We start from the raw sequence: 14263 nt of genomic DNA, 5'->3' as shown, positions 1-14263 counted from the left end.
TGATTTTTTCTCCTTTTTATTTCTTGTGTTTTGGTTCCCCCCTTCCCCTTCTTTCCTTCTTCCTTTACCTTTTTCCCGTGGGTTTCCCTATCTCTTATTATGTTCTGGGACATGACTGTGGCCTCTGGGACTCTCAGCCTTCGGGATAGTCAGGGTTACTGGGGTAGCTCTAGCCCCTATTACTTTTCTGGCGCATCTCATGTTGGGCGTCAGTGTTACAGTCAGCCCGGTCCTCCACATAAGTGTTCCAGTGCGCTGACCACTGTCCCTACCTTCTGGGCTGCGGCCACGCCGTCGGTCCTGATTACTTACACTTTCGCCGCTGTTCGCACGCGGTGGGAAGGGGATCAACTGCGGCTGCGTCCTTTTTCGGAAATTAACTCTGCCCACTCCCCGCCCTCCTTCTCCCCGCCTGCCACTAAGTTTTTGCGCGTGCACCTAGGGGTCACGGATTGTTCTATCAGCACGGTGTGCGTGCTTCTGAAGGGTCATCTTCTGGGGGCCTTCTCTCCCTCCAATGGGGTGCCGTCTAGGTCCCCGAGTCACCTGACCAGTGCAGCTGGCACCTCCCTCTTATTCTCTACCTCATTGTGCAAGTTCTCCTCTGCTGCTGCCTTCTTCCTTAGCTCCGGCCACAGGACACAGTACAGCTGCAGCCTGCTTCTTCAGTATCAGCCACTGGACAAAGGAACACAGGACCTAGGTGAGAGTGCTCCATTTTCTTGGCTGTCTATTTCTTACTAGCACCTATGTGCCACCCCAGACCTGAACCTTACCCCAGGCAGGCAGCCGCGGCCCTGGTCACTTATTACTTGTGTGTGGACTGCAAGACCAAAATACCCTGTGGTTCGACTGAATCCACATGTTCCGCCTGCTCTTCCTTGTGCACCATTCCTCCTGTGCCTTCCTCTCAGGACGCTCCACTGGAACGCACGGTTTCCGCCCCACCGCCTGAGTGGGTCTCTTCCCTGTCCCAGTCGATCTCCGACCTAGCTATGGTCTCCAGATCCGTGGTTTATGCCTTGGAGTGGTCTTCCCTGCACACACTCTCCAGGGAGTCCTGCTCAGTCTCTCCTGACCCCCACTTCCAGCGCTCTCACAAGCTCCCTAAAGTGCTTTCTTGTGTCTCTTCTCCAGAGTTGCGTGCTCCGGATGGGCCCTCTTCCCGTAGATCACGCTCATCTTCTCCAGCTTGCTGGCAGTGCCTCCAGTCTAGGGGCCGCTCCCCGGTGACCATCGCAGGTCTCTGATCCACATTTTCACTACACCTTGGTCCAAGACTACCTCCGCATGAGCCCATTCTCCCGGGGAAGTAGCAGATGAGGTGTCAGATTCCACCTCGGAAGAGGCTCATTCTGCAGTGTCTGATATGGTGGAAAGCCTGGTGTCAGCCATCAGGGACACTTTTCATCCGATCACTTCGGATCCTGATCCGGAAGTTTCTTTTCGCCGCTCTTGTCCTTCCCAAATCCCCCCTCCCACAAAGCCTTCAGCTCTCATGCTGAATTTGATGCCTTGCAGGATGCGGCTTGGAAGCATCCGGACAAGCGTTTTCAGGGAATCAAGAAGAAGCAAGCTCAGTTTCCCTTCTCTCAGGACCTGGTCTCCAAGTGGTCAACACCGCTTGCCAGACACAGCGTCCTTTAAGGACCCGGCGGACAAGAAGACTGAGAACCTAGCAAAGTTTGCCTTTGAAGCGGCAGGTTTGTGCCTGCTCCCCACCTTTGGTTCCGCCTGGGTGTCCAAGGCATTTTCTGTTTGGGCTTCCCAACTTTGCCGAGGTATGTTAAGGGGCCCTTTTGGAGGACCTAGCAGACCTTGCACATCAACTGTGTCAGGCTGAAGACTACCTCTGTTCGGCAGCAGTGGTGTGCCCCCCCACCCCCACCGTACGGTTTTTGCTTCTGGTAACTTTGTGGTGATTTCGTCGCTCCATGTGGCTGAAGGCATGGGATGCGGATCCCGCTTTGAAGAAATCCCTCCCGGAGTTACTCTGCTTTTTGGGAAGTGCCTTGACTAGATCATATCCGAAGCCACTGGAGGTAAAATCTCTCTGCTGCCACAGAATAAACCTCGCCGATCCCCGTCGGAAGTAGTCTTCCTTTTGGTCCTTTGCATCGGGTCAGCCTTCTAAGCAAGCGCCCTCCTTCAATGCATGTCCTTCCTGGAAGTTAGAAAACTGTTCTGCGGTTTCGCGGCCAAGTCTGGGAACCTTAAAGGGGTTGTGCGCTGCCCTGCCTTTCGGAGCTCCCCTCGCAGCGTCCGGAAGTTCATTACTCCGAACGCTGTGTGCGGGCTTCCGTGTTCGCGGCCGCCCCCTCGTGACGTCACGTCCGGCCTCTCGTGACGTCACGCCAGTCACAACCCCTTTAAGCCCCCCCCATGTCCTCTACTCGGGTGGGAGGGCATCTGTCTCTTTTCTGGGACATTTGGCTAGTGCAGGTTCAGGATTCGTGGGTTCGGGATGTCGTCTCCGATACAGTTTCCAGATAAAGTTTGCTTCTTTTCCCCGGGATCGCATCCAACAACTCCCACCCCCCCCTTGTTCCCCTTCTTTGGCGGCTGCTTTTCAGGTCGCTTTACGTACCCTCCTCGCTCAGGGACTGACTGTTCCAGTTCCTCCCGGGGAGCATTTGTCGGGGTTCTACTCCAATCTTTTTGTCATTCCCAAGAAAGGGTGCTCTGCCTGCCCCATTCTGGACCTCAAACTGCTCAACCTCTACCTGCTTCTGCACCATTTATGCATGGAGTCCCTCCGCTCAGTAGTGGCGTCAGGGGGAGTTTCTTTCCTCCGTGGATATCCGGAACGCCTATCTGCACATCCCAATTTTTCTGGCCCATCAGTGGTTTCTCTGCTTTACCGTCCCTGCGGGTCATTTCCAGTTCGTGGCTCTTCATTTTGGCTTGGCCTCAACTCCAAGGGTTTTCACCAAGGTGATGGTGGCGGTGATTGCCATCCTTCTGCCTCGGGGGATCTCTGACCTCCCTTACCTGGATGATCTTTTGATCAAGGCTCTGTCCAGGTCCCAAAATTTGGAGAGCCTTCATCTTACAGTTCAGACCCTGTCCGCCTTCAGCTGGGTGATCAACTGGGAGAAATCCAACCTTTCTCCCACTCAGCTGGACAAGTGGCGCTCCTTATCGGAGGGTGTCTGTCATCTTCGGCGCCCCTTTCCTGTTTCGATTAGTTTTTGCATGGAGGTGCTGGGCCGGATGGTGGCGGCCATGGAGGCAGTTCCTTTAGCTCAGTCCCGAGTCTCCCTCTCCAGCTGGCCATCCTTGCCCGGTGTGGCAAATCGCCGTCCAATCTGGATTGCCAGATTCTCCTGCCCCCCTCCATTCGTCGGTCTCTTCTGTGGTGGCTCCTCTCTCCCCTCCTTTTCCCGTTACTTCCCCTCCACTGGCAGGTTTACAACCGATGCGAGTCTCCTGGGTTGGGGAGGTGTGTTTTGGGATCTAATGGTCCAGTGTCGCTGGTCCTCTCAGGAGGCTCGCCTCCCCATCAATCTTCTGGAGCTCCGTGCCATTTTTCTTTGTCTCCTCATTGGGGTTGCTTCTGCAGAGTTGTCCTGTTCGTGTCCAGATGGACAATGCCACGGCGGTGGCGTAAATCAATCGCCAGGACGGCACGCGCAGTAGCTCAGCGATGGTGGAGGTCTCCAGGATTCTGCTCTGGGCCGAGACTCTAGTTCCCTCCATCTCTGCAATCCACATACTGAGAGTAGAAGATTGGCAAGCGGACTTTCTCAGTCGCTCCTCTGGATGGCCCAGGCGCGTGTGGTGCGCTGACGTAATTCGGCTGATCACCGACATACCCCTGCGTCTTCCAGCTCGTCCCAATCTGCTCTCCCAGGGTCCTCTCTGCCACCCCAATTTACTATCGCTACATTTGACGGCGTGGTAGTTGAAGCCGCGGTTTTGAGAGCTTTTCTACCAGAGTGATTTGCACTATGTTTTGTGCTCCTAAACCGCCTTCTGCCAGGATTTACCGTTGCAGTTGGCATCCCTATTTCAGGTGGTGCAAGGCACAGTCTGTCTCCAGTTTTATTTATTTATTTTTTTTTATCCACGCCACCTTTCCTTCTTGCAATCTGGTCTGGATCAGCGCTTGGCGCTCAGTTCATTTAAGGGTCAAGTTTTGGCTCTTTCCATTCTATCTCAGCGGCCGTTGGCTTCCAATTCTCACGTCCGCTCCTTTCTGCAAGGTGTGGCAATGTGGCCCCGTCTTACAGGTCGCCTATTCCTCCTTGGGACTTGAACCTGGAGCTTGGCGCCTTGCGGGAAGCTCCATTCGAACCTCTACGGGACGCTTCTCTGGAAGGTCGCCTTCCTCATTGCGATGTCCTCCATTAGGAAGGTCTCTGAGTTGGTGGCTCTCTCGTCGTTCTACTTTCTTGGTCCTCCATCAGGACAAGGTTGTTTTTCAGCCGCCTCCTTGTCCGCCCCCATCCAGTTCTAAGGAGCGTTCCCTCCATTGTCTGGATGTTGTTAGAGCTGTCCGGATCTATCTTTCTATTACCTCCACCTTCCAGCAGAGTGACTCCTTCTTTGTGATTCCGGAGGGTCGTCGCAAGGGGCTTCCAATGCGACCATTCCTCGGTGGATCCTTTCTCTCATCTCAGAATCTTATTGTTCTACTGGGAAGGTCCCACCTTTTCGAGTCATGGCGCATTCCACATGTTCCGTTGGGACTTCTTGGGCGTTACTCAATAGGGCTTCGGCCTTACAGGGCTGTAAGGCGGCTACCTGGTCGTCCTTGCACACTTTCACAAATTCTACCAGGTGCACACTTTTGCGTCCGCGGATGCCGGTTTGTGCTGCAAGGTGTTGCAGTTGGCAGTGGCTCAGTCTTCTGCCTGATTCTGGCTTGGGTATTTTTCACACCTTGGGGACTGCTTTTGTACGTCCCATGGTCTCTGTGCCCCCCAAATGAGCTAACCGAGAAAAGTAGATTTTCTTTTATGCTTACTGTAAAATCTCTCTCTCTCGGAGGATCCATTGGGGGGGGGGGGGGGGGGACAGCACCCACCCATTTGTATTTGTTTCTATGGTCCGGTTTTCTGTCCGGGGGTGGTTTTCGGTTCTTTTTTGTCTGGTTCCCTCGGATAATGGCTCGTTTCTCTGTCGGTCTTCTCCTACTGCTTTGGGTCTAAACTGATTAACTCAGGGTCAGTAGGCGGGGTATATCCTGCCAGGAGGAGCCGACTTTCTTTTTGTTGCCTAGTGTCAGTAAGATATACCCATGGGCTCTGTGTCCCCCAATGGATCCTCCGAGAAAGAGATTTTACGGTAAGCATAAAAATATCTACTTTTTGTTTGCTTATATAGTGCAGCATAATGTACATGTGCTTACCTGTGTTAGCTGATGTGGCAGGCATCATCACTGAAATAGTTTTCATATTCAGAGTGCAATGTTTAGAGAAATATTGCCAAGAGGTGAAAGTCAATAGGCCTATAATGACAATTGAGGTGTTTTATAAAGATCTGAAGTCTTTAGGATGTGTTTGCTCATTGAATTTTTACTGCCTTTTCCACACTTTTTTTTTACTGCAGTTTGGTGGTTTCTGCTGCGATTTTCCCAAACTGTGGTAGAAATGACACATTACAATGATTTGCACATTTGGGGTAAAATAGCACCTTGTTTGCCATGATCTATATCTTTATCTCCTGATCCCATATAGGTAGCTGCAGTATAGAGATTGTAGAGCTAGGATGTCATTCTGTGGTTTACAGGAAGTCGGCTGACCCAATCACATTAAGCAAGGTGATTTTCACAGTGAGTTATACTGGTGAACACTTGACAAATTTACAGTAATGAAATGTGTGGACACAGATGTGCTGGAATAAAGCAAATGGCGCTGTAGGACTAGTGATAGTGAATGCATAAGGGCAAAAACATTTCTTTTTAAATATTTAGGATTGATAGGGGTGCAGGTTTCCACTTTTTGCACAAAAAAATTATAATAATAATAATTGTAAAAATTAAATTACATGAAGTTATGCCATAAAGCAGAGTTTTGTCTTACCTGGCCTGTGTTTTAATTTTCTTACAGAGTTTGCTTAGCAGCGTGGTGAAAAAGAGCAACAATTTAACAGTGGATGAACTAGAACGGTGGTACTCTGCGATCAGCCAGTGCATCTACACACACAGAATGGACTATGATAAAACAAGTTTAATAGAGGTAAATGACTGTTAAAAAGCACTCTAAAATGAAGGGCAGAAGCACTCTGCTGAGGGATTGGCTTTTTCATTAACTTTCTGCTCTGCTTGAAGAGCTGCGCAAGTGGTGTATGGATTCTTAGAATGCATTACCAGCTTGGGCCACTCTGTTTCTTTGTCACCGCTCTGCTTAAATGTGCTGCTGCCCTTCTGTTTCAGCAATCGGTGGGGTACCTGATACTATGGTGTGTCAGATGTTTTTTATATAGATAGGTACCCTCTAAAGTGTCATTGTCACTTAGAAAAACTTTTGACAGGTCAAATGTTTTGATTAGTGGGGGTCTCAGGGCTGAGACCTCCACCGATCAGGAGAGCAAGCCAAGAAAAGTGTTTTGCATCTCTGTTTACTTTCCGGCTCTTAGCAAACTATAGCTGTCTACAGCTAGGCAAAGAACGCCACGAGACGGGAACTGAACAGCAATGCTACATGCTTTTCCCTATTCGTTCTCCTGATTGGTGGGGGTCTCAACATTAACACTGACCTTCATTACAGTTACTTTATACATTCCTAAAAGACTTTAAAATGAAATTCCTATCTCATACAGTGTCCCCTTATCATGTCTGTCCAGGTAAGCACTATAGAAGAAGCTGGGCAAATACTGCATAGCCTGCCTAGTGTTAGGTGGGTCTTTAATCTGGGATGTGCTAACAATGTACATTATGATTGGTTGATGTCCTACCACTAGAATTTTATCTGCTGAAGAAAACAAATTGGTGGTGGATCTTGATGGAGTAACGCAGCCTGTTCAGATCACGCTCTATTGTGCTTTGCATCTGGATTTGTAGCTCATTCCCTTTCATCTAAATGCGGCTGAGCTGCAGTACATAGATTGTTGAATATTAGATACGTTTTTTCATATCCTGCAAACTTAACTGGTTTACTTTAAAGCTGTTTGTGGAGAAGAAAATTCTAGCTGACCACATAAGTCAATGGCAAGTAAATCTTGAATGCTGTCATGCTTCTTATGCACACATGGGTGGGTGGTAAAAACATACCTAGGGACCAGCTATGTAAACAAGAAAGACTTACCCAGCTGTATAATGTTGTAGGTATTGACATGGCAGCAACGATTGTGACTGCCACCTCTCATCTTGCAGGGTATAGTTCCAAGATAAGAGGGTGGAAGTAACTTTTTCTGCTCCTGTTTGTTCTTTTCTCTTTCTGGGTATGGCCCTCCCAGAATAGACATTAGTGGCATCCATTAGGCATAAAGGTACTCTTGAGATGAAATATTAATTAATATTATTATTATTCTTCTTGCAGGAGATGGAACGGACAGTTGACAAGTTTCATACATTCCTGTAAAAGTTGCCAAAACAGCAACATGTTTTCTGTGACTCCTCTCGAGAGAGCGCAGTCCTCCGAGCGATTTTGTTTTTAATTTTAATTTATTCCTAGTGGCACCAAGTTCTGCTCTGAGCCTCGCTCTCCAGTATTCAACCTCACCATCTGCTGTTCAATGAGATTGGTGCTATTGTCTCAGGTACCTGATGCCAACCAGCCTACTAGAACCAAACAGAACTTCACCTCACAAGTGGATAAAAAGAGAAAAAGAAAATAAAAAACACAAAAACAAAAATACACCACAGCTTGAAGATTTGAGGTGCTAATGGTGGATGGATGACAAGTCCAACCTACTGTCTAAACTCTGATGCTAGAAAGCCATCTGCACCAACTACCTTCTTCTCATCTTAGAAGAGGAGGGGATCAAATCCATGCGATGGGACTGGAAAAAAAAAAACTAAAAAAAAAAAAAAATTGAATCGTACAGATCATACCGGAGCCTGGAACTTGCATTTATTTATTTTTCTCTCTTTTGTCTTGTTTTTATGTTTATCACTCCCCTACACCATTGGTGGTGTTGTCTCTTCTCATGATTCTCTCTCAGAAGCAGTGTGGGAACTGGTTAGTGGCAGCCTATTCTCTTACTCGAAGCTCGCCCCGCTCTGTGCCTTCTTTTTAACACTATATTAGGATATTCAATTCATTTTGGTGCATCTTTCATAGGGATTGGAGCATTCGGAGAAAAAAAATTAAAATAAAAACATGTGGTTTGTTTATCCACGTTCAAGTAGGCAAATCAGTCTGCCTCCATATTGGTTATATGAACATATCAATGAGCTACAAGCCAGTTAGTATTTTTATTTGATTATTTTTTGTTGAGTACTTTTTAAGTGTTAATACCTCATTCACACGTATCAACATTGTCAGTTTTCTTGGATACTTCTCTCTATACACAATTCATTTTGTTTTTGGAGGTTTATTTTCTGTATTAGGGATGAGGTTAATGTTACAGTCCGAATATTTTTTGCTTAACAGGAATATTTTAGACCGCTCTTTAGTGGGTTGCTTTCCTCTGCTATACAATGTGAAGATGACTCCTCACTATTGACCTCAGGCATCACATCTAATGTTAAGTCTCAATGTCTGTGGAGCTGCCAGACCTTTCCTCAGTGGTTTTTGGAAAGGAAACAATAGGCAGGACAAGTTGTTGTATTTTTCCTGTCCTGTTTCCCCTCTCAGATACCTGGTGCTGGAGGTGATTGGCTGTCCCATAGAACAAATATGCCTGTTGATAGGAAGGTGGAGAAGGGGGGCGGGGATAGGGAATTTGGACAAAAGATCTGTAGCCCAAAAGACCCTTTATATATCTATTTTATATTTTTGTGGTATTTAATCTTTTGTTGGAACTGGCAAACACTGGTTTTGCTCTATGGTGTGTTGAATAGGTGCTATTTGTCACAGTTATGTTTGAATTTATTGTACAAGGTTTATTTGTCAAAAACACGTCAAAAGTTTTGGTTTGTCAGGGTCTCATTAGATCATTAGAACAAGTGGAGTGAAGAGCTTTTATGTGCTTCACTCCCCTGCTCGTTGCAATCTCCGACTGGTTCCATAAACTTATGATGGAGCCTATCTAGTGCAACTGGAAGGGGAATCGGAGCAGGCCGGGGAGTAAATCACACTACGAAATTTCTAAGTGAAAAAAAATTACATTGCATATTCCATTCCGGTGCTGCAGCATTCCCATTATTTTCAATCAAATTCTGCTGCACTGTACATATTGCTGAATTTCTGCGGCAGAAATTCAAATACCGGACTCCGCCAAAAGAAAGCTCATGTTTGTTCATTTGGCTGAATGCACTTTTCTGTCACTGAAATTCAAGTTCTGGACTCTGCCGAGAGAATAAACACATTCATTTTTTCTTTTGGCGTAATCTTCTCTGATATGCATTGCCGTCAATGCTGATGGCACATATCCGAGTGGTCCTACGCCAACTGAATCAGTTAGCGCCTGCTGTGCACTGTCTGTACGGAATTCCTCTAGGTGAACATTCCATACTGTGAGAGTGCATCTTCTCGCTTGTTAAAATGATCAGTGGGGGTCTCAGCACTGAGACGCTGGCCAATCAAAACTTTAGACAAGGTTTTTTTATTTAACAGGGTCACTATGAGATATGTTCACACATTGCAGTAATGCCACAAAATGTACTCCTTACTAATCTTGCTGCCTCCATGTCAACATGTGACCACTGCAGCCAATAACATGCTGTAATGGGCGCATTATTGCTGGAGAACAGACAGAGAATTTAGGGTTTTGTAGATCAGACACCGATGGGCTTTGGCACAGGAGTCCCAGTAGATTAGTAAGGTGAATATACTGCCCACTTAAGAATAAACAGAAGGGAATATTTTAGGTTTCTTCTTGCAATCAAATCCTATTTCCAGTCCAGTATTAAACCCATGAGAACAAGTTACTACTTTTTTTTTTTTTTTTTTCTTGTATCAAGTTATTTACTTTCTTGTAGCAGTGTTACATTCTGTACAGAGATGTTTCATCTTACCCAAAAACAAATGCCCCCAGCTATGGCTTGTACAACGAGTTCACCATTTGAAATTGGGCTTAAAAACTTTTGGCAGTAGAAGAGATTAAAGTTTACAGTAAAGCAGAATTCAAATGTTTTCTTTTTCTTTTTGAAAGTATCTTTAAGCAGCAGAATATTTATAAACATTGAGCAAATAAAAAGTTGCTACCCCAGTCTTATCTAGCACTGGTGACAATCTGGATATGAGCTTTTGGGATTTTTTGCAGGTCGGCCTCTTAGGGCTACTTTCTAGGCATGTCACAAAGGCTTTAACCCATGATAGAAGAGGTTCTGGTAAACGTTGAAGATGCCACAGTGCTCATATGGGTGCCGCAACCCCTTTAAACAAATCGGGGCAGGGAGTCGGACCCCACCAATTTACTATGAATATGCAATTAGAAATGTTATCAGACTGAATAGCCCCCTTAAGAGTAGAAGCTATAATATGAGATTGGATTCCTTTTTTCTTCTTCTTCTTCTTTGTAATAAAATCCTATTAGTAATGCTTACTAAGGCTGCTTACATTCAAAGTGTGGACACAAGTCTCGGGCCAACCATGGGTAAAGAGACCCTACCTGAAAGCATGATAGTGATCTGTGCTGTTGGGTAATTAGACCTAAATCTACATGAATTTGTATACAATCTTGTGGACTGCTGCTATTATTTTAAGTTTCAAATCCATCAGTTGTTCTAGAAAAGTCCAGATTTTTTTTTTTTTTTAATTGCAGTAAAATATATTTTTAGACAATGCAACAAAACTGCATGTGTAATACAACAAGAGACAAGCTAGTTGCCACTTATACACAGCTGCCGTCTTATAAAAGGAGGCTGTTCAAGATGGCACAGGCGCTATCTATCAGCATCACAATATAGACCAGGAAGCGTTGAGCAGATAGATATATATCTTTATGGGAAATTATTCAGTAGAATTGATTGAACTTGATCTTTCCATGCTTAGGAGTCCAGTGGGTGGTCCTGTCTTTCAGTGACACTCCCCACTGGACGTCTAACATTTTATTTAGTATTATCATCATCAAAATATGTATACTATGGGGGAGATTAATCAAAACCTGTGCACAGGAAAACTTGCCCATATCAACCAATCAGATCGCTGCTTTAGAAAGACCTGTGAAAAATGGAAGAAGCGATCTGATTGGTTGCTATGGGCAACTGGACAACTTTTCCTCTGCACAAGTTTTGATAAATTTCCCCCTATACTTTTGCTAACGTTGAGTAGAGTCCTGTATCGAACGCCTCCTTTTTTGTTTTAAGCTCCAGGAATTAACAAGGTTCAAAGCATTTACCTGCTCAGTTTATGTATAGGAGTTTCTTTAATACCTCCAACCTTTTATGAATTCGTTCTAAAATAAGCCTGATTGATAGAAAATAACTAATAGACGTGAAAAACAGAGTCTGCTCCTGCCATGAGACGTTACCTCCTATTGTGTCATCAGTTTTTTTTGTTTTTTTTTTACCAGTGGTTTGTAAAATTTTTTTTTTTTTTTGTAATTTGTTAATTTAGTTGCTACAGTATTTCAGTCAAAAAGGTACAACCTTTCTATGGTGATTGTGTTTGTATGATAAACATTCAATATTTTTTTCTTACATTTTTATACTGACTGTGATCAAACTGTAAGGCAGTGTTTCCCTCCAGGGTGCCTCCAGCTATTGTAAAACTACAACTCCCAGCTTGACTGGACAGTCTTTGGCTGTCGGTCATGCTGGAAGTTGTAGTTTTGCAACAGCTGAAGGCACGGTGGATAGAAAACACTGATGTAAGGCTACATTCAAATCAGACAAGTTTGGAGGCAATAGAATAGTATGCTGACATAGAATAGTATGCTTACACATACTGTGGTGTACTCATGACATGTCCAATGACTTCCATGTACTCATAGTGATTATGTTTAGTCCCTTTTCTAAGTATATACAGTTTTGTTTTGTTTCTGTTTTTTTTTTGTCACAGTCAAAATTGCCTCAGAAAAAGAAAAAAAATACCTGGGAATAGAATAAAGGGAACTCAGGTGGAAAGGATTTGAAAATATTTGTTTTCCACTTAACTGGTGCCAGAAAGTTAAACAGATTTGTAAATGACTTCTATTAATAAATCTTAATCATTCCAGTACTTATCAGCTGCTTTATACTACAAAGAAAAATGTGCAGTTCTTTCCAGTCTGACCACAGTGCTCTTTGCTGACACCTCTGTCCATGTCATGAACTGTCCAGATTATAGACACATAGAATACCTCTCCTGCTCTGGACAGTTCCTGACACAGACAGAGGTGTCAGCAGAGAGCAGTGTGGTCAGACTGGAAAGAACTTCACAAATTTCTCTGTAGTATACCGCAGCTGATAAGTACTGGAAGGGTTAAGATTTTTAAATAGAAGTAATTTAAGAATCTGTTGAACTTTCTGGCACCAGTTGACTTGAAAACATTTTTTTCCACCAGAGTTCTCCTTTAAATGTAGTCGCTGGTAGCTGATGTTCAGGTAGTCTGTTTATAGATACACCAATGTATACATTGGTATAGTGTTTAATCGGTATGCCAAAGTATCCTCTGAACATAGGCCGCTATCTGATGTGAATGTAGCCATATTTAAACAAAGTGAGCTCTACTAAAAATGTTCTGTTACACTATATATATAAAAAAAAAATTTTGATAAAAAAAAAAAATGCTGAAAAATACTTGTATAGCACATTTGCGCAGTGTTGGGTAAAGTGTGATGATCACCAACACACAAAGTAGCCATTTTTTCTTTTTTTATAATGCAAGGTAACATTGGCTCATTTCTTATGGAATAACCATTTTTTGTGACATGTTGGTAATTCTGCATATATTCTACATATATTCTACACATCCCTCGTGCTAAGCTCCGCAAAATGTTTGTATGTGGACTGAACTTTTATAGCTGCAGATCGTTGTGATTTTTTTTGCCTATGATATTGATGGTATTGAGGGTCTTAGTTTCTCCTATCTCTTTGTAAGCAGGCCACAGTTTGTAAGTTGTTAAATGTGTCTGTATATAAGAGGTTTATTTTGTATTTCTGTCATTGACTTTATAGTACTATCCCTTACTTTTTATGAATTTTATGCACCGGAAAAGTTTGAATTTACAAAAAAAAAGTGGAAAAAAAATATAGCGTTGGCTTGCGAAATGTTTCCTACTGTGCGTCTCTCTCTAAAAACCAATCTTAAAATTCGCCTTCCCAGGTAGCAGGAAGTAGGTTCCTGATGCCGTAACGAAATGAGAACAGCTCCAAGTCTCTTTCTCAGCAGAAGTGCTCAGTCAAGCATAACTTTTTCCAAGACACTAAAATCCATAGCGATTAGTTACTTTACAAGAGCTCTGTCACCCCCTACTGCGAGAGCACGGTTACTCTGTGCAACCAGCAAGATTATCGAATCAATGACCTCATCCCTCACAAAGCACCATGGGAATGGAGGCTAAGATGGCAGAGTCAAGCCAGCTTTTCTTCACAGCTTAATTCTGAAAATGCAGTAGAAATACTGTACTTTGAATTACAGTGGTATCGACCTTTTGCTAAGTTTTCACAGAATTCTATACAGCTGTGTTGAATGCTCGGAGATATCCAGCATAAATAACTTTTATTTTTTTATTTTTTTCATGTAGCATGCAAGTTCCTTTACACTTTGTATGTTGGCAAAATCTATGTGGCTTTGACATTTCTTTGTTCAATGATAATTTACACCAAGTTTACAAATACTTTGCTTTGCCTGCCCCCTACTGACCTTGAGTTTTAATAGGTTGTCATGCTTGGTTCACATTGGAATCTTTTTATCTTGAGTTATGTTGTCCGTACCTGGCGTCACGTATACGAGCATCTCCTGCTGGGTCAGAGTCTGTATACTGGCTGCTGAGGTGTGTTTGAGTATGTAGTTATTCTACACATAGTGTATTAGTCTGTTGCAAAAGGGTCTCTTAAAGGGGTACCCCACTGCCCCAGCATTCAGAACATTTTGTTCCAAACGCTGGGTGCGGGCTGCAGGGTCGTGACGTCACACCTTTTCCCATCAATTAAGTCTATCCCATAGACTTGCATTGAGAAGGTGTGACCGTGACGTCCCGACCCCTGCATCCCGCATCCAGCGTTCGGAACAAAATGTTCTGAACGCTGGGGCAGTGGGGTACCCATTTAATGGAGTGCCCTTGGAA

General features: G+C 44.4%; 1 protein-coding gene across 3 annotated transcripts in view; it reads left to right on the top strand.

Annotated features, from left to right (window-relative positions):
* The window catches only part of ATAD2B (ATPase family AAA domain containing 2B), a 173961-nt gene extending 161533 nt beyond the window's left edge, over nt 1-12428 (top strand). For 2 of the 3 annotated variants that reach the window (XM_056564326.1, XM_056564325.1), the window contains exons 27-28: nt 6054-6182; nt 7485-12428. In XM_056564326.1, the coding sequence (XP_056420301.1) occupies nt 6054-6182; nt 7485-7526 (171 nt within the window). In that variant the 3' untranslated portion in view covers nt 7527-12428. The remainder of the gene's footprint in view (nt 1-6053; nt 6183-7484) is intronic. The other variant, XM_056564327.1, reaches the window with a different exon arrangement.
* Nucleotides 12429-14263: the final 1835 nt, after the last annotated feature.

Source organism: Hyla sarda, chromosome 3, assembly GCF_029499605.1.
Source record: "Hyla sarda isolate aHylSar1 chromosome 3, aHylSar1.hap1, whole genome shotgun sequence".
Classification (NCBI taxonomy): domain Eukaryota; kingdom Metazoa; phylum Chordata; class Amphibia; order Anura; family Hylidae; genus Hyla; species Hyla sarda.
Note: the sequence above shows the minus strand (reverse complement) of the source record. Positions and strands in the feature narration are given on the sequence as shown.